Source organism: Bufo bufo, chromosome 6, assembly GCF_905171765.1.
Source record: "Bufo bufo chromosome 6, aBufBuf1.1, whole genome shotgun sequence".
Classification (NCBI taxonomy): domain Eukaryota; kingdom Metazoa; phylum Chordata; class Amphibia; order Anura; family Bufonidae; genus Bufo; species Bufo bufo.
The window spans coordinates 38,619,747-38,645,451 of NC_053394.1; the positions used below are offsets into that span (position 1 = coordinate 38,619,747).

The 25,705-nt window shown below is 43.6% G+C and overlaps 1 protein-coding gene across 3 annotated transcripts in view; it reads right to left on the reverse strand.

Annotated features, from left to right (window-relative positions):
• Positions 1–21,218: 21,218 nt before the first annotated feature.
• Positions 21,219–25,705, reverse strand: part of ENTPD1 (ectonucleoside triphosphate diphosphohydrolase 1) — a 149,000-nt gene continuing 144,513 nt past the window's right edge. For all 3 annotated transcript variants that reach the window (XM_040436544.1, XM_040436543.1, XM_040436542.1), the window contains 2 exons: positions 24,669–24,806; positions 21,219–23,746 (listed from right to left, as the gene is read on the reverse strand). In XM_040436544.1, the coding sequence (XP_040292478.1) occupies positions 23,540–23,746; positions 24,669–24,806 (345 nt within the window). In that variant the 3' untranslated portion in view covers positions 21,219–23,539. The remainder of the gene's footprint in view (positions 23,747–24,668; positions 24,807–25,705) is intronic.

Genomic DNA, 25,705 nt, shown 5'->3' on the forward strand with positions numbered 1-25,705 from the left:
CCTTAGGTGGAAACGAGAGATACAGACGGTCAAGTACAACGACTCTAATATAGAGATATACCCGGACTTTTCCAGAGTCACGCAGGAGAAAAGAAGAGAATATAAAGATGTAAAGAAGAGACTGATACAGGCTCAAATAAAATACTCCATGATGTACCCCGCGAAATTACGGGTGATTCACGGAGACACCGTTCACTTCTTTATTAATCCAAGCGCGGCGGCCGATTGGATGGACTCAAAGGGTCTTAAAATAATCTAGCTGCAGCAATATAGGGGGGAGCTGGGGGGGGGTCGACGGTGTTGGGAGGGGGGGGGATAGCTCAATGTTAGAGGCCTATGAATCGCATTCTGCGATCCGCAGGTCAGCACGGGGGTGGGGAAGGGGGGGGTATCTTTTCTTCCTGCTGGAGCGGTCGGGATTCGTGGGGGTGCCCCTCTGCCTTTGCCCGGCGCCGTCCTAAAATTAGGAGCCAAAAAAAAAAAAAAGGGACTAAAACAATAAATAAAAATGTCTAGAATCTTGACATGGAATGTCCGCGGATTTGCGGATAAAACTAAGAGATGTGCTGTGTTCGATCTGGTCTCTAGACATTTACCAGCTATAGTCGCTTTGTTGGAGACACACTTAACAGAGGAAAAAGTGGCGGCGCTCGGCAGAAGGAGATGGGCCTCCCATGAATATCATTCGTGCTGCTCCATATATTCACGCGGGATTAGCGTATATGTTCATAGACAGGTATATTACGTACCAATAGAACAACTAATCGATCAGGAGGGTCGGTATGTTTTCCTTCACTGTGAGCGGCAGGGACAAAGGAGTATAATTGCTTTTATTTATATCCCACCACCTTTTTCAACATATGTGTTAAGTAGACTGATGGAGTTCATCTCGGCACGAGAGGAGTGCCCGGTGCTGGTGATGGGTGATTTCAATTCGGTCATGGACATTAAACTAGATAGGATATCCACCATCACCAATTATGAACAAAACACCAGCTCCGATACGTTATTGTTCCGAATTGGTAAAGAATTGGCATTGGTGGATATATGGCGATCTCTTTACGGTAACAAGCAGGTATATTCATGTTTTAGTAAGACCTATAGGTCCATGTCACGAGTTGATCTGGCCCTCGCCAGCCCGGGACTTATCAACAGGGTAAAAAAAATGAACTATGAAAGCCACGGTATCTCTGATCATTCCCCGGTTACCGTAATACTGGATAACAATAATAAATTTAGTAAAAATACAACTTTTAAACTCAACCCCCATTGGATTACATTAATAAAAGAAGTGGATAAGATCGACGAGGAAATCAAACTCTTTTGGAGTGATAATATCAACTCAACACATATACATATGGTTTGGGACTCCTTAAAGGCATATCTGCGCGGTTTATACTCATATCAAATCAGGAAACAGAAGAGGTTTTTTGCGCAAACTCAAAAAGAAAAAGAAGATACGATTGGTCGGATAATGGGTGAGATTGTTCAGACCAATACCCCTGAAAAACAACATCAATTAAAAAAAGCACGGGAGGAGTATAAGCAATATTTATATAACAAAGCACAGAACAAACTGTTCTTCTCGGGGTTGAGGACCTTTAGCGAATCCGGTAAATCAAGCAGAGTATTATCCACCATAGTTAAAAATCAAAGGGGTAGTAATAATATTAACGGAATTAGGACAGAGGCGGGAAATATTTTAAGGGACCCTGATAACATCTTAGGGGAATTTACCCGATATTTTTCTATGCTATATCAGGCTGGACCTATAGAACATGGAGGAAAAATAGATGAATATTTAGAAAATATTAACATCCCTGAATTTGACCAACAAGATATAAATTGGCTGAACAGACCGATCCAATTGAGTGAGCTACAGAATACGCTAAAAACCATCAAGGGTAATACGTCCCCAGGGTCGGACGGCTTCCCATTCGAAATATATCGAAAACATGAGGGGACTATGCTCCCTCAAATGTTGGAGGTATTAAATCAATCATGGACGTTGGGTCCATCACACTCATCCTAAAAAAGGAGAAGGACCCGTTGTCAGTTGCATCATACCGCCCCATCGCTCTGTTAAACACAGACTATAAAATCCTCGCAAAACTGTTGGCCAACAGACTGAAAGCGGTCATACATAAAGTGGTTCATGAGGACCAAACCGGGTTTATCCCTAAAAGGAATATTCAGGATAACATAAGAAGGGCCTTTCTGAACATCCAGATGGGGAGTGGGGAGGACTGCTCCATCCTGTCCTTAGACGCCGCTAAGGCGTTTGACAGGGTGGAGTGGTCCTTCCTCTGGGGAGTGATGTCACGAGTGAGGCTGGGAGAATACTTCACTAGATGGGTCCAGATTCCTTTATCGAAACCCGGTCTCCAGGGTCTGAGTCAATGGGGAGTACTCCCCCCTTTTTCCCCTGACCAGAGGAACATGTCAGGGATGCCCCCTCTCCCCTTTACTTTTCTCGCTGTTTTTGGAGCCAATGGCATGTAGAGTTAGGGCAGATAGGGAGATACAGGGTTTCGGATGTGAGGGAGAGGCCGACAAAATAAGTCTCTATGCGGACGATGCTCTATTATTTTTTGGGAAGGGCTATAGGAATCTACCCAGGGTTATGGAAATCATAGACGAGTTTGGATCCCTCTCTGGATACGAGATAAACTGGGAAAAATCTAAATTTCTCCCATTGAGGCGCCCTGTTCCACCGGGTTATAACCATCGGGTGAGTGTCCTGACCCCAGCAGAATCGCTATTATATCTGGGTATCCATATAGGGTCTGAGTTGAAACACTATGAGAAATTGAATATACTCCCAATAATAGATAAGGTTAAGGGAAAAATTAGAACATGGTTAAGGTTGCCTCTGTCCCAAATTAATCGCATAGCGCTTATTAAAATGACACTATTACCGATGTTACTATATGTACTCAATGCAAGTCCAATAACGATAGAAGATAAGTTCTTTAATAAACTGGAGAGTCTTTTTAATGAATTAATATGGGGGCGCAAACGAGTTAGAATCAAAATACAATACCTTTATAAAGAAGAGGGCGGTATTTCCGCCCCCTTTCTAAAAGGATATTACTTAGCTGCACAGCTGAGATGGTGTGTAAGGAACCGAAAGAATAAATGCATACGGCTTATTTTTAGTGAGAATTGCGGACCTAGAGAGGATGTCTTCTCTATTCTTGAGAAAGGCCCCTCTGAGAAGAAAACAATAATAAACCCCTTTAGAAAAATGCTTGAGCACACCTGGCAACAAGTTCGACGCATGGTCGGAGTATCCCAAGCAGTTCAGTACACTCCCCTGTGGGGGAATACACACTTACCACAAATTAAGCAAATGGGTGACGTTAGATACTGGGAAAAACAGGGGATACATTTAATTTCACAAGTTTTTGACAGGGGACAGATTAAACCCTTAAATGAAATCCTTCCGGATATTTCAGCAACACTTACTGATAAATTTCGCTACGCACAATTACGACACGCTATACACTACACTGAAAATAAGAAATATTTAGATATTGTACAGCATTCCTTCTTAGACTTCTGCTATGATATGACGTCAAACACTTCCGCTGTATCTTTAATATATGCTAAGCTAAAACACGAATACACCAATCAGATTATATTTAGAGCTGAAGGTAAATGGGAAAGGGACCTACAGAACGTGGAACCCATTACATGGGATATTGTTTATAAAAATATTAAAAGGTCCACAGTCTCCCCTGCCCATGCATGGATTCTCCTAAAAATTATACACCGTCTCTATTATACACCGTTTTTTTTACATAATCTTTATAAAGATAGGAAACAGAACTGCTACAAATGTAACAAAGACAGAGGTGAATATAAACATCTGCTGTGGGAATGCCTGGGTATAAAGAGTACTGGGCTAAAATATTTCGGAAATTACAGAATAGCTCCCCCCTGAAATATGAAGCTTGCATTGACCTTGTGATTCTGGGCACCTTCCCAGAGATAAAAATAAAACTGAGCAATTACTCTGGTTACGGGGTATTGCTTTGGCTAAAATAATAATAGTTAAATATTGGGGTTCTATAAAATACCCCAATTTCCAGGAATGGATAGAATATATGGACAGGGTAATGCTTTATGAATATAACCTTGCCTATACTGAAAAAAAAAAAGTAGTTTGGCGGCGGATATGGGGTAGGTGGAAAAAATAACATCAAAAAGAACACCAAATAATTAAAATATTAAACAGAAACAGCTGGTATTACGGCCGCTCCGCGGAAGAAAAGGGGTGGGGGTGGGAGTGGAGGGAGGGAGGGTGGTTATAAAGTAAGAGGGGGATTTGTTACATGATGAAATAATGGTGTAATTTTTGGTACTGTATTTTGTAACAATATTGAAAATAAAAGAAAAGAAAAAAAAAAAATACTGTGTACCTGTGTTTTATATGTTGTGATATATATCCTGTTCATTATTACTGTATTTACATGGCTCTGTGGAAAGGGTTAATGAATACTGAGAGACTGTTAGGGCTTTGATTGAGAAACTGGTAATTTTCCACAGCTGCCTGGGTTTAAAGAAGACCATGTTTTGGAGGGAAAAACCCAGACTTGTTTACCACCAAAAGCAGACAACCTGACCTTTTAAATGTCTGGTTTTAGCTCTGTTGTTATGTCTGGAAACTTGTTTTTGTCTGGGAAAACCTGCTGTGTCATTGCCATTGAGTATCATTGAAGCTGTAATGTAAGTCTATACCAGACGGGAGCTGAAACAATGTATCTGTTTGTGCTGAGCTTCTCCACTCCACCCTGCCCACTAGAAGGTTCTAGTCTAGCAAAAACTGTATATAAGGAGAGCAGTCAGAGCCCCTAGTGTTCTGCAGTTAGAGACCAGTGCTTGGAGAAGAGACTCATGCCAGCTGAGATGGGGACGCTGATCCACAGACCATGGGTCACTAGCCCTGTGACCAAGGAGCCACCCAGACTACTGAGCTACAGACCGTGGGCCCTTGACCAGGATGCCAGCCTACTGAGAGAGAGAGAGAGAGAGAGAGAGAGAGAGAGGCACAGCTGGCTCAGGCCTTTCCTCAGCATCAAACCCTTCTTCTGCCAGGGAGGAGACTCTGCCAGACTACTGAGTGACCAGAAGAAGACGCTGAGACGGGGATACTCTGCCACAGACCCTGGATCACCGGCCTTGGACCAGGGTACCAGCCTTCTGAAGAGAGAGAGGGACAGCTGGCTCAGGCCTTTCCTCAGCATCAAACCCTTCTTCTGCCAGGGAGGAGACTGGAAAAGCTAGCCCAAAGCCTTGCATGTATTGTTTCGTACCTGAATTCCTCTAGTAAAGAAGCACCTTGGTTTACTGTAGACCCTGACTCTCTGGACTTATTTTCCATTGGGGTGCACCACTCCTTACCATCCCTTCCGGAGAGCAGCAACACATGGTGACACCTCGACAGTGTCCGGGGGACCCAGCGTAGTGTTGGGGCTACCCCAAACCCAGCCACATCAAGGACAATATTTGCATGGAGTTTGTATCTTCTCTCTGTGTTAGTATATTTTTGGAGTGTAGGGGCAGCTTAGGTTGACTATATTCCCTTGTCAAATCCAAAGGCTTGTTAAAAAGTCAGATTTTGACTCATAGGGAGCCACTTCCACAAGGTGGCGCTATAGAGATGGTTCTCTTTCCTTGAGGGATACCTCTTTGCATGGTGTGTGTTGTGTAGGAATAAACCCATGCTGATTGGCTAATTGGCTCTAGAGTATGTGTCATAGGGACAGGGACTAACCAACAGGAAAGAAATATATACTGTGTATATAATGAGCCTGTTCCCAGAGGCAATGATTAAATTATATATTATAATCTGTGACTATGCCGTGTAGATAGAGGACACATTACACATACACGAGAAGGTCTTGCTCCTGGCAGAGCGAGGCGCGGGCACTGCGGCTGTAGTAAGACGCTGACGTTACTGCCAGGAGGCAGCAGGTGGCAGCTGAGCACAACAGATTGCCACAAGCAAATATCAGCCCTCGTCCAACTGAAAGGGAACAAATATTTCTTAATAGCCGTTGTTTGTTCACGATGTGGAGCGGTTTTCATTCCCGACGACACTTCCTGAACTCAGTGACCTTATAGTCCTGTCCATATATGAGATAGTGGACGGCTGAGGGTAAGAAAGAAATTACAGATAAGGTTGGAATGGGGAGGGGGTATTTTTATTTTTTCATTTTAAGAGCATCTGTCAGCAGTCTTGTCCCTATGACACTGGCTGACCTGTTACATGTGCACTTGGCAGCTGAAGGCATCTGTGTTGGTCCCATGTTCCTATGTGCCCACATTGCTGAAAAAAATGATGTTTTAATATATGCAAATGAGCCTCTGGGAGCAACGGGGGCGTTACCATTACACCTAGAGGCTCTGCTCTCTCTGCAACTGCCGCACCCTCTGCACTGTGATCGACAGGACCAGGCAGTGTAAATGTCATAGTGCCTTGCCCTGTCAAAGTGCAGAGGGCGCGGCAGTTGCAGAGAGAGCAGAGCCTCTAGGTGTAACGGCAACGCCCCCGTTGCTCCTAGAGGCTCGTTAGCATATATTAAAACATCATTTTTCTCAGTAATGCGGACACATAGGAACATGGGACCGACACAGATGCCTTCAGCTGCCAAGCGCACATGTAACAGGTCAGCCAGTGTCATAGGTACAAATCTGCTGACAGATGCCCTTTAATATATATATTTTTATACTTTTACCTATTATATCATTTATCCTAGGACCTTCATAAACTAGGCGAGATGTCAGTAGAGCAGACAGGTCTACAGCCAAAGGCTCCAGTTAAAACGGATCAGTCACCTCTGCTCACAAATCTTTTTTTTTTTTGTAAATACTTGTATTTGCCCCCAAATAACAATTCTGGAGCACCTTTTCTCTGCATTGTAGTGCTCCTCTGTTATTCCTCCTGGAAATTATCCTTGTCAAAGGGGCGTGTCTCTACACAGTCTGACACTGGCAGCACTGGTTGGACAATATCAGAGTCTGTATACAGACGCATCTCCAGCTGGTAACACCCAGGCATCAATTGTTTCATTTTTTTTTTTTTTTAGGAGGAACAACAGAGGGATAGCATGAGGCAGAGTTCCCAGACAAAATAGCCCAGAGTTGTTATTTTATGAAGAACACAATTATCTATTAATAAGACATTTCTGGATGATGACAGGTCCCCCTAGTGGAAGCTGCAGGTTGCCACAATTTTATCATGGAATTCTATGACTGCATAAAGAGAGGCACTAGGCTGCCATTGGGGGCAATGTTTTTAATGGGGGAGGACATTGTTGTTTATGGGAGCATGTGGCGAACACATGTATGGGGTCACTCAGATCACTCCGTTAATGGAGACACTTTAGCTGCCATATTACCGCATCTCTGTCAAATAGATTGCTGAAAAAAACAAGAAAGAATGGTTTAACACAAAATCAAGGCAGATGTTGTGATCAATATAGAAGTAAGGTGTAAAATAAAATAGGTTTTCACAATATTAAAGGGTTTGTCCAGCCTGGAGATGAAGAATGATATGTAGGTCAGTACATAGAGTGGACGGTCACCTGTTATTTATTTTCCTCAATTCTAGCCGCTTGCCTGCTTTTCAGCGAAGATCTATGAGTGTAGAGCCGTGATCTGTGACTACAGTTTAGCTACGGTGCCTAAAGGGAGTCTGTAGTAGTCTGAGACACACCCCCTGTCTCATCATTGGCTCAGGCTTCTGAAATGTCCCTCCCCCTGCAGCTCTGCCTCTCCAGATTGTCCACTGTATATAAACACAAGTTCCTCCCAGCTCAGCCCCATTCACTTCAATGGAGCTGAACTGCAATACCAGACCCAACCCATGGACAGACGTGGAGTGGGGCTGTTTTTGAAATAACTCAGCCATCTTTTTCTAGTCTTGGACAACCCCTTAGAATTATGGTATGGATACAATAGCTGTGATATTGCACTATAATCCAATGCAATCGCATTAGTGCCACAGTCATGAATGTTTCATCATCGTGGAGCCCATGTCTTCAAGAGAAGTTGTCAGAGGCCGACAACAGTCAATCAGAGATCATGCAGCCCAGTTGTCCCATGTGGGCAACTTTTCCAGCAAAATAGAGGATAAGCAGCAATGGGCAGGGGCAAAATTCACAAGGCAAGTTATGTAGTCCGTATTATTCTTGCACAAATCCTCAGTGCCCCTCCTGCAACCACCCTGCAAAAATGAGTCTGCTGGGTGCTAACATCACATCTCACCGTGACTAGGATGGAAAGACAGATTGCGGGCACGCAAAGGGTAGCGGCAAGCACTGGGTGAATTGGATTCAAACCAGGAGCGTAGCTATAGAGGAAGCAGGGGAAGTGGCTGCTTTGGGGCTCAAACTCAGAAGGGGCCCACCCAGGAGGAGGACTAAAAGATTTTATTGTCAGGACCCCAGTATTATACATTATATACAGTGAAGCTTTAGAAAATGGACCTCTTCTGGGAGCGTGATCTTGACTAGCCTCAGGAGTTGGGGGTTGCACGAGAGGTGGGGTTACGAAGAGGCTGCTGCTGCATGGGTGCAAATCCACAGTAACGTGTCGCTGACATTGAATGTGATTTATTTTGAGCCTTCGGACTGTGAAGTCAGACACAACTAATCCAAACTTTCTTTAAAAAACATGGCAGATCTGAATTCTATCAGCAGCCAATGTATTTGACTTAAAAGAAACCTGTCATCTGGTTTGGGGGCCACTAATCTACCAGCATGCCTTTAAGCAGCTGGGGGTTAAGGGTCCCAGACCTGCCCCTAGCAAACCCACTTGCCCCCACAAAAGATGAAAAATGAAATTCAAGCTTACTGGGAGAAGAGTCCAGGACTCTTCTCCAGTGGTATCAGGCGCATGTGCATGATGAATCCAAATTGCAGAACACCAGGGTCACCTAATTACAGATAATCCAGTTTGGAGCTGGTTTTTCCAAGGACAGCGGCAGCAACCCAGACAGTCTCTCTGCACCAGCCACTACAGAAGAAATGTAGTATTACATGACGGCCATGCAGACTAATGGTTATCCATATATGACACATATTACCTAATGCTTGCTCATAGAGGGGAGTCCCAAGGGACCTCTCTCTATGATGTCCTTATGCTCCCATGGCTTTATGACACATACCATTTAAGTCCTAACCCTGCTCAGTCCAGGATTGCCACCAATCAAGCTTTTTATGCAAATCCTAGCTGGACCACAACTCCCATGGGAGCTGGAATTGCAGCCATGGTGGTTGTTGACCAGCTTTCCTAGGCATAGGGGTCCTTATCTTCCAGCCCAGGAGAAGACGAGTACAGTAGGTCCTACAAACCTGCCCTGCAGTTGTATTATTTCGCTTCTTTTCCGGGGGTGTATGAGAAGCCTGTTCTTTGAGTCACCTCCATTGGCTCTTCTAATAAGTAGTTTGAGCCATTTGTTTATGGTACACAGACGCGATGTGCTGGCGTTTGGCGACATGAACAATTATATAATGGATAAATCGTGTGTTCAGGCTGAGAATTAGAAAAATGCTTAATGATGCATGGGTTATAATACCGAAAAGAAGGCACTGCCACGCTGACAAAAACAGCTGCAAAAAGGGCAAAGCCTGAAGAACGTACAGAAGAACATAGAGGCGGCAAATCGGATCATCCACACAACACACTACTCAAGTCCTGGAGATAACAAAGAGGTACGGGCATATGTCTCCACGGTCTTCAGCTCATGCAGTGCCCCCATAACATAACCAGCCACAGCATTTTCTTAATTTCCAACCAGTACCCCTATTACAGCAATAACCACAATGCGCCCATAACATTGCCCCCCCATAACATGGCCAACCCAGGGGTGCACCACCAATGAGGCCAGGTGAGGCGATCGCCTCAGGCAGCACCAGGTAGGGGCAGCCGAGGGGGCATGGGCAATGAGCGCTTTCATTGTGGCAAAGGGGTTAGGTTAAGAAATTGGCATGGGGGGGGGGGGGTCGCCGTTTTAGGCAGCAGAAAGGCTAGGTGGACACCTGAACCAACCACAACGCTGCATAAAAGCAACAGCCAGTGTCCCCCCATAACATAGCCATCCATATTGCCCTATAATAGTAATAGCCAGTTTCCCTATAACAGTGACAGCCACAGTGCCCCCATAACATTGGTGACTACCATGCTACCGTGTCTGTATCTTAGTCATAGCAGCCCTTAAACCTGTAACAGTGTTCTCTTAACAGAGCAAGCCACAGAACCACCAAAACATTGAGTTGTAGAACTTGTAGTACCCCAATAATACAGCTAGCCCTAAAATTCTCAAACCCATCTATGGTGCACCTATAACAGAGGCAGCAGCAGAACCCCCACAAAACTTTGAGAGACAGCAGCTTTATAACATGACCATCCTCAGTGCCCCATAACATAGCCAGTCACGGTGCCCCAATAACATAGCCAGTCACGGTGCCCCAATAACATAGCCAGTCACGGTGCCCCAATAACATAGCCAGTCACGGTGCCCCAATAACATAGCCAGTCACGGTGCCCCAATAACATAGCCAGTCACGGTGCCCCAATAACATAGCCAGTCACGGTGCCCCAATAACATAGCCAGTCACGGTGCCCCAATAACATAGCCAGTCACGGTGCCCCAATAACATAGCCAGTCACGGTGCCCCAATAACATAGCCAGTCACGGTGCCCCAATAACATAGCCAGTCACGGTGCCCCAATAACATAGCCAGTCACGGTGCCCCAATAACATAGCTAGATATGCACCTCTTTATTTGTATTATTTGCTTTGGATCTACATGTATTTTACAGAAGGGTTCACCACAAGTTGGGACACAAGGTCAAGGACAAAGATTGCAACATAAATGATGCAACTGAAAGAGGAAATGTGCTATTTTTCGGCTTGTAGTTTTTTAATTACAGAAGGCCTTTTGAAAAATGTCTGTAATGTTCACCATGATGTCTGCTTTGGGAAATCCTTCACAGGTGCAGAATATTAACCACAAGGGTCCTTCCCCTGAAATATGAAGAGGAAGATAAGAACAGCAATGTTTGCGTTGGAAATATTATATTGACTGCAAAATGGCTTGTCACCAGCAGGTGGTGATACTGTGCTGGATTTTGGGGCAAGAAGCAAAATTCCATCGGTCGTTACATAGTAATATTTAGGCCTCTTTCACACGGGCGTTGTGGGAAAAGGTGCGGGTGCGTTGCGGGAACATGCGCGATTATTCAGTGCGAGTGCAAAACATTGTAATGCGTTTTGCACGTGCGTGAGAAAAATCAGCATGTTTGGTACCCAAACACGAACTTCTTCACAGAAGTTCGGGCTTGGGATCGGTGTTCTGTAGATTGTATTATTTTCCCTTATAACATGGTTATAAGGGAAAATAATCGCATTCTGAATACAGAATGCATAGTACAATAGCGCTGGAGGGGTTAAAAAAATTAAATAAAAAATTTAACTCTCCTTAGTCCGGCTTCTCTTCTGTCTTCTTTTTTGCTGTGTGCAGGAAAAGGACCCGTGGTGACGTCACTCCGGTCATGACATGGTCCATCACATGATCTTTTACCATGGTGATGGATCATGTGATGGACCATGTGATGACCGGAGTGACGTCACCACAGGTCCTTTTCCTGCAATCAGCAAAGAAGGAGACAGAAGGGATGCCGGGCTGCGCGAGGAAGTGGATTAAGGTGAGTTAAATAATTATATATTTTTTTTTAACCCCTCCAGCGCTATTTTACTATGCATTCTGTATTCAGAATGCTATTATTTTCCCTTATAACCATGTTATAAGGGGAAATAATAATGATCGGGTCCCCATCCCCATCGTCACCTAGCAACTGTGCGTGAAAATCGCACCGTATCCACACTTGCTTGCGGATGCTTGCGATTTTCACACAACCCTATTCATTTCTACGGGGCCTGCGTTACGTGAAAAACGCACAAAGAGGAGCATGCTGCGATTTTCACGCAACGCACAAGTGATGCTTGAAAATCACAGCTCGTGTGCACAGCCCCATAGAAATGAATGGGTCGGTATTCAGTGCGGGTGCAATGCGTTCACCTCACGCATCGCATCCGCGCGGAATACTCGCCCGTGTGAAAGGGGCCTTAGGCTGCTTTCACACTAGCGTTAATATTTTCCGGTGTTGAGATCCTTCATAGGGTCTCAAAACCGGAAAAAAAATGCTTTAGTTTTGTCCCCATTCATTGTCAATGGTGAAAAAACGTAACTGAACAGAACAGAATGCTCCAAAATGCATTCGGTTTCATTCTCATAACGGAGAGCAAACCGCAGCATGCTGCGGTTTGCTTTCCATCCTGGGATGCGGAGCAAAACGGATCCGTCATCACCCACAATGCAAGTCAATAGGGACGGATCCGTTTTCTCTGACACAATAGAAAACGGATTTGTCCTCCATTGACTTTCCATGGAGTTCATGACGGATCCGTCTTGGCTATGTTAAAGATAATAAAACCAGATCCGTCCATAACGGATGCAGACGGTTGTATTATTAATAACGGAAGCGTTTTTGATGAACCCTGCCGAATCCAGCAAAACACTAGTGTGAAAGTCGCCTTAGATGAAATGTTAACAGACGTCTATATGGATAATATGTAATTCATAGTTTAATATTAAAGAAAAGAACCTAAAACTAAAAAAATCATAGCGTGCCCAGAAATCAGAGTGCCCGCTGTGGGGTGGCACACCACCTTGTTACTATTGTTTGTAAGTGTTGCCATCCAGAGCCTCGTAGTGATTAGCACAGACGGTAACTTCCTTAGAATTTGTGCTTAGGTAAACAGGAAAAGTTCACATTTGCAATTTCAGTAACCGCAAGGAACAGAGAGAATCAGCAAAAGAATAAAGGCTTAAAGGGGAAGAAACCCGACAACCTATGGAAACCGAACGACATTTATTTTACTCACTTATATAACACTGACATATTCCGCAGCGCCTTACAGACATTATCATCACTGTCCTTATCAATAAGGTCTTTGGAGTGTGGGAGGAAACCCAAGGGGAGAACATACAAACTCCATGCAGATGTTGTCCTTGGTCGGATTTGAACCTAGCACCCCAGCGCTGCAAGACACCAGTGCTAACCACTGAGCCACCCTGGAACTTTTATGAAACTCGACATGGCAGGTATAGGGGGTGCAGAGAAAGGGGTTACACCCCGTACACCTGTATTATAAATGGCACATAGTAGATGTGGGGAGCCTACGTTCACACTACCATTTGTGGTTATAAGGACTCACTCACACGACCTTAGGAATGAGTCCGCATCCATTCCGCAATTTTGCGGAACGGGTGCGGACCCATTCATTTCAATGGGGCCACAAAAGATGCAAACAGCACACTGTGTGCTGCCCGAATCCGTAGTTCAGTTCCGCGGCCCCGCAAAAAATATACAGCATGTCCTATTCTAGTCCGCAATTGTGGACAAGAATAGGCATTTCTATAATGGGCCGCGCGTTCCGTTCCAAAAAATGTGGAACTCACACACGCTTAATCTCCATTAGCAGTCCCATCAAATTTAAAGGGCATCTGTCAGCAGATTTGTACCTATGACACTGGCTGACCTGTTACATGGGCACTTGGCAGCTGAAGGCATCTGTGTTGGTCCTATGTTCATATGTGTCCGCATTACTGAGAAAAGTGATGTTTTAATATATGCAAATGAGACTCTAGGAGCAACAGGGGCGTTACCATTACACCTAGAGGCTCTGCTCTCTCTGCCACTGCCGCGCCCTCTAAAACACAGGAAGTGACCTCTGAGCCAATCAGCAATGATCCGCATCAATCAGCGATTTGCGGAGCAGTCCTTTCCTGGGCGTCCAGAGGGAACAGGAAGCAGAGACCAGCACTAGATTAGGAGAGGCAGAGGGTCAGTGAGGTGAGCAACACTTTTTGTAAGCCGTTCTGGTACACACCTTTAAAAAAAAAAAAAAAAAATCAAGCCGGGGCAAAACCTTCTGGATTGGTAATAAATGGTCAATAGGGGCTCCAGCAGACATCTCCCATTCTCCGCCTTTATAAAGCACTACCGTAAGCTTCTTCATCAATGTGCTTTACATGAGGTAATTGGAGGCCGGGATTAATATCAAAGTCATTTCCAGCAGCCAGTATAAGGCGGGACTGGTTTTGACTGGTTTTGAACACTTCAATACCTGTCACTATGGAGTCGGGGCCCGCACCAGGAGCCTCATGTTACTTTGATCTTAATCCCTGCCTCTATACCAATATAACATGCTCCTGGTTTGGATTATTACGTTGCTAGGGTTGTCACATTTAGGAACATCTAGAACAATGGTGGGAAAAGTTTTCATTCATTTTGCAAATCAAAAGTGGAGTGAAGGTTTCATGGTCACCATGAGGCACTGTAGATTATACCGCACTTCATAGTGGATATTAGTAATGCTATCGGCAAGCTTTGCAGTTGGCAAGTAGATTTGCTCGTATTTCAAGGGGTTTTCTGGTCTTATGCTTGATATCAGTGAATGGAAACAGAAACGGAAACACAACGGAAACGGAACGGATCCGTGCAAAATGGACCGCAAAACACTGAAAAAGCCACACGGTCGTGTGAAAGAGGCCTAAGGGTATAGCCACGTGGTTTATACACTGTGGGTTTGGAATTCTGTGCAGAAAATCTGCAGCGTTTTACAGTAGCAGCAAAACGTATGAGATTTAAATGAACATTTCATCCACACATTGCATAAAAATCCACGGAACGGAAAAAAAATCAGCAGGATATCGGTGTATGCTTTCTACTGTGGATTTCATCGTTTGCAAATATAGTGTCAAATCAATGGCAATTCCACAGCAAAATCTGCTACAAAAACAATCTGTCCCTGTGTGGCTGTACCCTATGGGTGGTGTTCCACGCACTGGCCTCTGCATGGCCGAGCCGCAGCGAAAAGCTGCAAATCCGTGAGGTCTGCTAATGAAATAAGTGCTGTTAGTCAATGGCCATGCAGGTTGCCTAAGGCTGCCTATATACAATGCAGCCCAAGCAGCGGGATCCAATATACAATACCATATATAAGCGCAGCCCAGCAGGTACAGCTGTGGTCCAGCAGCTAGCGGTGAGCCCTATGTGACGCCTGCTGCTGAGGCTGCATCGTATACAGGCAGCCTTAGGCAACCCGCCCGGCCATTAACAAACAGCAATGAATTGGCACATGTCTTATCAGCAATCCACACAGACCTGCGGCTGCATTTTGGAGATTATATGGAACATTACCCTAACTTCCCCATTATATTACAGGAGGTCAGCTTATAGCGGTGTATCTGGCAGCAAACTGGCGGTTTCCTTTAACAACCAATAAAATTGCAAACACAGCTCTGGGCCATAATGCAGGTTGTAAAGTATCTTGGGATCATTGCAAGAAAAGTAATAAAATGCATTTATGCAGCGACAGCAGGGGCGTAGCTATAGTGGAAGCAGGGCCCGAACTCAAAAGGGGCCCGCCAGGGAGGAGGATTGTAGTATACAATGACATTATATACATGTAGCAGGGTTAGCACTCAAGCTCTTAACTCAAATTTCTTAACTCTTTGCGTTATCGTGAGACAAAAGCCATTGAAAAGCAATTGAAGGCGTTTGCTTAACGCATTTATTTTAGATAACACGTCTCATAAAAGTATGTGTGTTAACTCTACTACATCGCGTACAGTGACTTTATGTATTGTGAAATGACATACAGTATATACGTGTAGGAAACTGACGGAGCGATCTTGACTAGCCTCAGGAGTGAGGGTTGCACGGCAGGAGAGGGTTGCTGGGGGAGGGAGGGGAGCATGTTCAAAAATTTGCTGTAAGAACCAGTCAATTCTAGTTACGCCACTGAGAGACAGCTACAATGCCTTGAAACAGTATTCATACACCTTGAAATTTTCTCATTTTTTCACATTGCACCCACAAACTTAAAAAGCATTTTATTGGGATCTTATGTGATAGACCATCACAAAGTAGCAAGTATGTGTGAAGTAAAAAAATAGTGAAAATGATACATGGTTTTCAAATTTTTAAATAAAAAAGTGTGGCGTGCATTTGTATTCAGCGTCCCTAAATAACATCCAGTGTGACCAATTGCCCTCAGAAGTCACCTAATTAGTCCACCTGTGTATATTTATTCTCAGTACAGTATATCTACAGCTGTTCTGTGAAGGCCTCAGAGGTTTGTTAGAGAACATTATTGATCACAAAGCATCATGAAAACCAAGGAACACACCAGACAGGTCAGGGATAAAGTTGTGGAGAAGTGTAAAGCAGGGTTAGGTTATAAAATAAAAATATCCCAAGTTCTGAACATCTCACGGAGCACTGCTCAATCCATTATCCAAAAATGGAAGGAGTATGGCACAACTGCAAAGCTACCAAGACATGACCGTCCACCTACACTGACAGTCCAGGCAGGGAGAGCACTAATTAGAGAAGCAGCCAAGAGGCCCATGGTCACTCTGGAGGAACTGCAGAGATCCACGGATCGGGTGGGAGAATCTGTCCACAGGACAACTATTTCGTGTAGTCCACAAATCTGGCCTTGTCACGGATGGTGTTGCAGAAAACTAGAAGTCACAAATAAAGATCCGACTGACTTGATCCCAAACTAAGGAACATATGGGTGAACCCTATAAAAGCCCTAGAGATCTCCCTGACTGCTCAGCCCATGCAAAGATCTTTATGATAGAAAATGGCATGCCCTCGTACCTAGACTGAGTGACACCTGAAAACCCTATAATAGTGAGGGGACACGACCACCGGCTCCCTGCACTCAAAACAGAGGGAGTCAGGGTCACCTAGAATCAAGCCTACAGGAAAACACAAATAAAGGAATAGACTTATCTGAGGAACCAGCAGTTGCAGCATCTAGCAGTGAGCACAATCTAGGAAGTAGTATAAACCGCAAAGTGAGGCAGTATGGGAGGGGATATAAAGGGAGGCAATCACTGCTAATAGAAGACAGCTGGGAGAGGGAGAAGAGATGACAAAACGAAACCAAAAACAAAAGAACATCATGCAAGAGGTACTGAAGAACGTCTGTCAGAACTTCTCAAAGATCTGGCGGTGACAAGCCTTTATGGAAGAGTCACAAGAAAGATGTTTTTGAAAGCAAGCCATAAGAAGTCCCATTTGCAGTTTGCCACAAACCATTTAGGGGACACAGCAAACATGTGGAAGAAGGTGCTCTGGTCGGATGAGAGCAAAGTTTAACTTTTTGGCCTAAATGCAAAGCACTATGTGTGACAGAAAACTAATACTGCACATCACCCTGCACACACCATCCACTTCCCACCATGAAACATTGTGGTGGCAGCATTATGCTGTGGGGAGGCTTTTCTTGAGCAGGGACAGGGAAGCTGGTCAGAGTTAATGGGAAGTTGGATGGAGATAAATACAGGGCAATCCTGGAGGAAAACCTGGTAGAGGATAAGAAAAGACTTGACGGGTGGAGGTTCACCTTCCAGCAGAACAACCCTAAACATCCAGCCAGAGCTAAAATGGAATGATTTCGATCAAAGCATATTCATGTGTTAGAATGAACCAAAGTCCAGATCTAAATCCCATTGAGAATCTGTGGCAAGACTTGAAAATTGCTGTTCACAGACGCTCCATCCAATCTGACTGAGCTTCAGCTATTTTGCAAAGAAGAATGGGCAAATCAGTCTCTAGATGTGCAAAGCTGGTAGAGACATACCCCAAAAGACTTACAGCTGTAATTGCAGCGAAAGGTGGTCCTACAAAGTATTGACTCGGGGGGCAGAATACAAATGCACTCCATGCTTTCGAGATGTTTATTTATTAAAATGTTGAAAACCATGTATCATTTTCTCTTCACTTCACACATACTTGCTACGTTCCGTTGGTCTATCACATAAAACCCAATTAAATACATTTAAGTTGGTGGGTGTAACACGAAAAAAAAAAAATATGGAAACTTTTTCAAGGCATTGTATTTATGTAGACTGTATCTGTACATAAACCATGAGATATAATGGAAGTGCAATATAAAAGAAAAACTTTAAATCAAAATGTATAGAATTAACACAGTGTTCAGATACTGTACCTTTAAGTGAAAGTTTGTTTGCCGAGACCTAGATGTTAAAAGTGAGATTATAATATGGCGTTCAGCTCACGATCTTCAGTGATTACAGCTTTGAGAGTAGAAGTAACATGTATAATTACAAGAGTTGGTTACTTACAAGCAATGATTAAAACTCTACATTAGAGACAGAAAATCTTGATGTGTTGCCGCCTAGAAGACTGAAAAACATTACTAAGAGTGGAGCGTCACACGGATCAATAATAACTAAGAACCGACATAAACCGGATGGAAGGGTGAGCGGTATAATAGGCAACACTGTGCCAAAACTAAGAGAATCGTCAAAGTAAGCCCAATCATGTCGTCACAGATAACTCTGACCTTCACCCTGTGACATCACAAGTCTTACCCACATAACCCTGCCCTAAACTTATGACATCACCAGCCCCCAGTAACCCTGCCCTTCACTCTGTGACATCACTATCCCTCCCTAAATAACTCAGGACATCATCTTCCCTAATCTGATAACTTTGCCCTTCATTCTGAGACATCACCAGTCCCCCCCAGGTAACCCTGCCCTCACCCTGTTACATCACCAGCCCTCCCCAGGTAACCCTGCCCTCACCCTGTTACATCACCAGCCCCCTAGGTAATCATGCCCTTCACTCTGACATCACCAGCCCCCCCAGTAACCCTGATCTATACTATGTTACATCACAGACCACTGACCCTCCCTAGTTACCTCAACTCCCCACTGTAAAATTGTCTGCCTTCCCTATATAACCCTTCCTTCTGTGACATCACCTGCTTTACCGCCCAAAAAGTCTACCCTTCGTTCTGTGACAACAGCCCTCTCTATATACCCTGCTCTGCTACATGTGAAATAACTAGCCTTCTTCAGATGTCTCTGTCCTTCACTCTGTGACATTATCAGCCCAGATAACCCTGTCATATAGTTTGTGACATCAGCAGTTTATCCCAAAGAACCCTGTCCCTCATGACCTCACCTGCCTTCCCTGCCCATCACTCTGATCATCAGACCTGCGCAGAAGACCTTGTCACCAAGTTATCTGGGAAGGGCTGGTGATGTTGCAGAGGAAGGGACATCATACTTTTCCGAGTTTGCCCTCTACTCTATGCTGCCTGCAATTTCACTTCCAACAATAACGCAATCATCAGTGTGACCCGCTAAATAATTCAGCATCAGAGAAAGAGATTCAAAAAGTGAGCAAATAAATCCTTCAAATATCACAAAAAAGGCGACTCTAACCAGCGGGAGGAAGGGGACTGCCCCTTATGAAGCGTTCTGAATGGCGATACACGTGGGGTTTTCCTCCATCTGGTACTGACATGCACAGAAATATATACAGACGTACTGTAAATTGCCAGCACGTTTACATGAAACTCATGTGGACACTATGTTTTTTTGAAGTAAAGGTCTAGGTGGACATTGTGGTGTTATAATTGCCTTCTCCATTGTTTGTATGATTACCATTATTTATGTCACAATGCGGTGCCTTCCTGCCAATATACCTTTAAGGGCTGCTCAGGTCTAGAAGGTGGGCATGGCTTAAGGGCTATGGACACCTTTGAGGGCATTTATTTTAATTATTATTGCATTGTACTCATTTTGAGCTAAAAATTACCATATTTTTCGGACTATAATGCACACTTTTATACAACTTTTATATACTTCTATACAATGCAGCCCAAGCAGCGGGATCCAATATACAATACCATATACAAGTGCAGCCCAGCAGGTACAGCTGTGGTCCAGCAGTTAGCGGTGAGCCCTATGTGAAGCCCGCTGCTGGGGCTTGGCACAGGGTTGGCACACTCCCCCCCCCCCAGAAGTGATGGAAAAGTGGCAGTGTGTCTTATAGTCTGAATGCTAATGACCACTTCCATTAGGGAAGCATGAGGGAGGCTTGGAAAGCGGAGAGTGAAGTTCTGAGCTGGCTCTACTCATCCTCCCTGGTCTTCTTCCGGACCCACCTCTGCAGTGCGTCCTGACTGCGTACAGTGTCGTAGGTGCACGTAGGTGCACACTGTGATTTGAGACTGTGCAATGTCAGGTCACAGCGCAGCGTGGGCTGGAAGAAGACCAGGGAGCGGCGAGTTAGTGGCAGCACAGTATGAAGCAAGAGAGGTACGTTTATTTTTAATGGTCTGATCTGAGGTCTCATCTGAGGCTGATTCGGGTCTGATCAGAGACTGATTGAGCTTGGGGGTCTGAGGGTCTGATCTGAGGTCTGATGGAGCTTGGGGGTCTGATTTTGGGATCTGATGTCTCATGAAAAATGGGGGTCTAATGAGTATTGTGAGTCTGATCTGAGGACTGATATATAAAAAAAAAATATATATATATATATATATATTAATAATTATTATTATTATTATTATTATTATTTTGCTCTTCCAAATCCTAGGTGTGTCTTATAGTCTGAAAAACAGCATTTAAAAAAAAAAATTGGTCTTTATTAAAAAAAACTTTAAGCCCCTTTCTCTGTACAGCCTTGAGCTTCTCTAGTAGCACGCTCAGTGTTCTTACTGTGTTCCGTCAGGCAGCTCAGCTGACGGCTCATTGTCTCTTACCTTATAAACACTCATTATAGCTCAGTTCTTATTGTGCTGATCAGAATGTGGCTTAAGTAAGTGTTTATGACCTCTAAGTAATTTAGAGATAAGGGTTATTAAATGACCTATACAAAAGTAAAAGTAAGATTCTCACAGCTAGGCAGACGTTAACCCTTTAGGACAAAGCTGCTGAATATTTTTATAAAACACCAAATTGAAAAATTACTTTTAAGCCCAAAATTAGTAAATTGCAATCACTTAAGTAAATCTCACCACCTCCCTCCTCTAGGTGCAACTCACCACATCAGTGCACGTGAAAACTGCAGTATAGCATAACATATCATAGTGTGAAATTATTTTGACAAGGACCATACTTGCCAAGAGTCCCATCAACTGGACCACAAATGGGTGAAGCTTATGCACGTTTCGCCTTTAAAAAAAAGGGACATTCTTGGCTAAAATACTTGAATTTGAATTTTGCAAACAAGCTCCAGTCCCGAGTGGACGGCCCACTCGTTACGACACATAGTAAACAAAATAAAGCAATAAAAGCTAAGAAACCTGATATGTTTATTTCATGTAATATAGAACTACATACATTTTTATAAAGCACATAAAACACTCAATTTTTTTTTTTTAAAGAATAAATTCCCTTTCAAATCTCTCCCAGACCAGACATAGGTGCAAACACTGCCACTACATGTATAGGGTACGGAGGGTATGGTGCCATCTGATCCATATGGCCAGACATGTAATGTGGGGATGGAGGCAGAGTGCCCTGGGGTAGCTCAACCAGTGTTATCTGCGCCACTGCTAGTGCCAAACGGGTGTCCACCATGTTTGTATGGTGGGTGGAAGAGCGTCCACACCTGGGGACATTTGTGCGTTACTAACTGACCAGTCAGTCCATCCCTATAGTTATACCCCACTGCAAAAGACGACTGATTGACTTTCAGATGCTCTCCAGTCCTAACTCATCAGGTCCCATAATCCTTAAAGGGGATCTCCAAGCTTCCTCATCCTAAGCAGACAATCCATTCCCACAAAGGTCATTGGGCGGAGATGAGACAGTGCTACTATATGTAGGTATCTGCCTAGGACATATCTAATAGAGACCAGATGTTTAGCTTCAGCCGTAGGGAGTGGAGGTAAGGACAACCAGAAAAACGTCTTCTTACTCCCCCTGGTGGTTGTATTAGGTAGCATTTTTCGGGACCTTATCTAGTGAACATTTTAATGCACTCATTGTGATACGAAAATGCACGCCTTTTAACATCAGGTCACTTTAAATCCAGCATCCACTACTGATGAACTTCATAATCTCTTATTACATCAGTCTCTGCTCCATTTTACTGGCACAGAGCTCCAAATTCCCTGCATAGACATAGTTCAATTATACATTTCTAGACACCACTAGGGGGAGCTTAAAAGGGGTTGCCCAGTGAAAAATATTATACATTTTGGAAACAAGCTCCTGGCTCTGAATACTTTTGTAAAGGCATACCATCAAAAATTTGGTATAACCACGGAATTAGTTAATAAAATGTATCTGTATAGCGCCACCTGCTGTTTGCTCTTTTCCTTATTTCTCTGTCCTCACTGAGGTGGTTGCACAAGCTCAGCTCCATTCTTTAACTGCTTCCAGTTATGTCTACCGCTGGCAGTTGCAAAAGTTAGTGGGTAAGTGCTGCAGCAGCAAGGACATGCCCAGTGAGCTGTGACAGGTAGAAAGCTGCAGCAGCAAGAACACACACACTGAGCTGTGATAGGGAGAGAGCTGCAGCAGAAAAGACACGCCCTCTGAGAAAGGACACGCCCCCTGCGCTGCCAGCTTGAAATAATTCCAGCAAAAACAATTGGAGCAATGAATGGGGAGATCTGTGGATCCATGTGAGGTACATGGATGGTTCTAGCTTTGTTAGAAAGAGATTGTCATGTACTACATGATGTCGGAATTTAATTATTTACATTAATTATGGCACAACCCCTTTAAGAGATTACTGCACACTGTTATTGTTGAGTTCAGTGTATGAAGAGTATGCAGTCAGCTCCCCCTAGTGGTGGCTGCAGACAACTTGAATTTTATCATCCATGTCTATGTAGGGGATTTGGAGCTCTGTGTCAGTAACGATGAGATCTATTCCCTATAAAAAGATTTATTAAGAAATTAATCAGACAAGATTTTTTTTTCTTACTCTTCTCTGGTCAGGAGGTAAACAGACACATGAAAAAAAAAAAAGAATAGGAATGTGTTGTCCCTTATCAGACAGGTGAGAAAACATCCTACAAAAGAATAATAATCCTGCTTATTGTGAAAAACTTGCACTTAAAGACACAGTGTCTGGTCAAGCACTCGCACCACACTGACATTTGACATTTTTGCTGATTTTATATAGAAACATGATGTGTTTGGAGTACACAATAGCAATGCTATGGCTTCTGGACAAGGACAAGGGAATGCAACCTATTATAAATGACAAGGGCTTATAAAAATACAGTAATAGACCTAATTATACTGTATGATGTCACCTGAGATCAGTTTGTTTGTTTTTGTAGTTCTGAACGTAAGCCCCATCGTTACGTTCATTGATTTTTTTATTTTTTTTTCTGTCTATTCTACTCACAGTCTTCCATCACGTTCCTCTTGAAAAAATAATCTTAGTTAAAAGCTTCATAAATATGAAGTTGATAATATATTCCATTCGAGAACAAGAGTTGTGCTCCAAGCGCGGCTTGTGTGGTCCCCACAAGGTAAGAAAAGGCTCTCGTTCTCTTATCTCGGCTGATCCCGTCTGTAAAGTCACCATAGGAATCCACGGCAGGACAAATTCACGGAACAGCTCTGAAATCTAGTCATCCGATCCTCATTGCAAGATGTTCCTAAATGATGCCCTTCTGTAGACACTTTGGCTTCCGGAAACATAGCCAGCAAGTCAAAAGGATGAATAGTAAGAAAACTGAGAAAAAGACCATGAGTCCAACATAACTGCCGTGAGACAGCGGAGGAGACAGGGGAAGCTCTGATGGAATCATATTGGTCAAATTGAGCATGTACCCAAGGGTCCAACCAGCATCACTGCCACTGACCTGTAGAAGTGAAATACAAAAAGGTTAGATAGGATAGATCGATATGAGATAGATAGATCAGATTAGATTAAGTAAATAGATTGGATAGATTATAGTTAGATAGACTAGACATAGACTAGACATAGATAGATAGATAGATAGATAGATAGATAGATAGATAGATAATTTCTATTTCCGGAACTCCCAAGGCGGTAAATGGAGTGTGGCCGTGCATGCGCGGCTGCTCTCTGTTCACTTCGGGGGTCCCGTTCTGGAGATAGGAGTGGGTCCCAGAGGTGGACATTTGACGGCACACCCTAGCGATATGCCATAAACATCCCACATGGGAATACCCCCTTCGCACCGCAAATCCACTAGTGTTTTGCATATGTACTTGTGTATTTGGTGTAGTGTGTAGCAGATTTCAGCCAGAAAAAATAAATTAAAATCTGCAAAGTTTGAAATTACACTTTTTGTGTAGCAACTGCATGGTGCACTACTTCTACCTAGTACACAATTAGGGGCCTTGTTTTTGGGGACACTATTTATCTGAGGACACTATCTGGCAGTACTATTTTGGATAATTATCATTGAGGGTATACATAGGTTTGTGTAGAGGGTGGGAATAGATGGGCTAGGTCCTTGAAAAGCAAGAAGCCAAAACTGCCTGGGCAACAAAATCTACAGTGAGGAGAAGTTGTCATGGGGGTCTGGCTCAGATACAGCACAGAAGAAAAATGAAGGATTAGAATTTTTTTTTTCTAATGATTATTTGACCATAAAGACATCAGGAAGAAAGAATATTGAACATGCTTGGGGGGGGCACTCTTGAAACTTTCACTTTTCACTAGGCCCACCAGATAAATAGATAACAGATAAAAAAGAAGATAGATATGAGCTAAATAGATATATAGAAAGATAGAACCTCATAAAAGACCATTACCTTGCCTAAAAATGAGATATTTTCCCAGATGCTGGAGTTAAAGCCATAACCATTTTCAAGAAGATTTAGAATATAGACTCCAGAAAAACAATATTCACTTAGATATTTTTCTTTGACTTTTCCCGACACCTTCTTAACCTTAATTAATAGAAGGAGAGAAAAAATTAACAAAAAACACAATGAAGACCAAGTTCCCACCATCAGTACAGTAACTACAGGGGTCGTAGTTGTAACTGGATCCACAAGCCAGGGGGACCCAAAAGGTCTCCTAAGCACATGAAAGCTGATTGTACTTCTTTGATCTCCTTTCTGATCTCCTGTGATACACCTTTTGGTGCACTGAGATGCTAGAGTGGAGGAAACAGAGGAAGATTTATGGATGCACAGACTGATGGACATCCTCCACTGTCAGAAGGGAGATCATTAACCTTTCAATGGTAGCAGTAGGTCAGTATATAGTCAAGGAAGGGAGGCTGTGGAGAAGAATGCAGATGGACAGCTGCAAGAATTACAGTCAGACTGCTGAGCTGTACAGATGATTTATACTGCACCTCCGCCACGGCTCACAATGATGCAGGGATGACTACTAACTAATCTGAGGTCAATATCAGGACCTACAGCCCAAGTAGATAAAAGTTGGATGTTACTGCACATTGGCTGACAGAGAAGATGCAACTGTGCTGTAATCACTGGCTGCTAGTGCTGCATTGGTGGACCACTTAAAGGGGCTCTGTCACAAAACATATTCTACATTTTTCAAAACTTTTGTAATTGCATGTAATTAAACATTTAGTACAGCCACTTAGCGATTTAATAAAATGTATCTGTACAGCGCCACCTGCTGTTTGTTCTTTCCCTTATTTCTTGTCTATCTCACTGAGCTGGTCGCACATGCTCAATTAAAATCTCCAACAGTCACCAGCCACATGTTCTGTTAGAAGCTGTGGCAGTTACAGGGAGAGAGCTGCAGCAGAAAGGACACGTCCCCTGAGCTGCCAGCCTGAAGACAATCTAGCAGAGCAATTGGAGCAATGAAT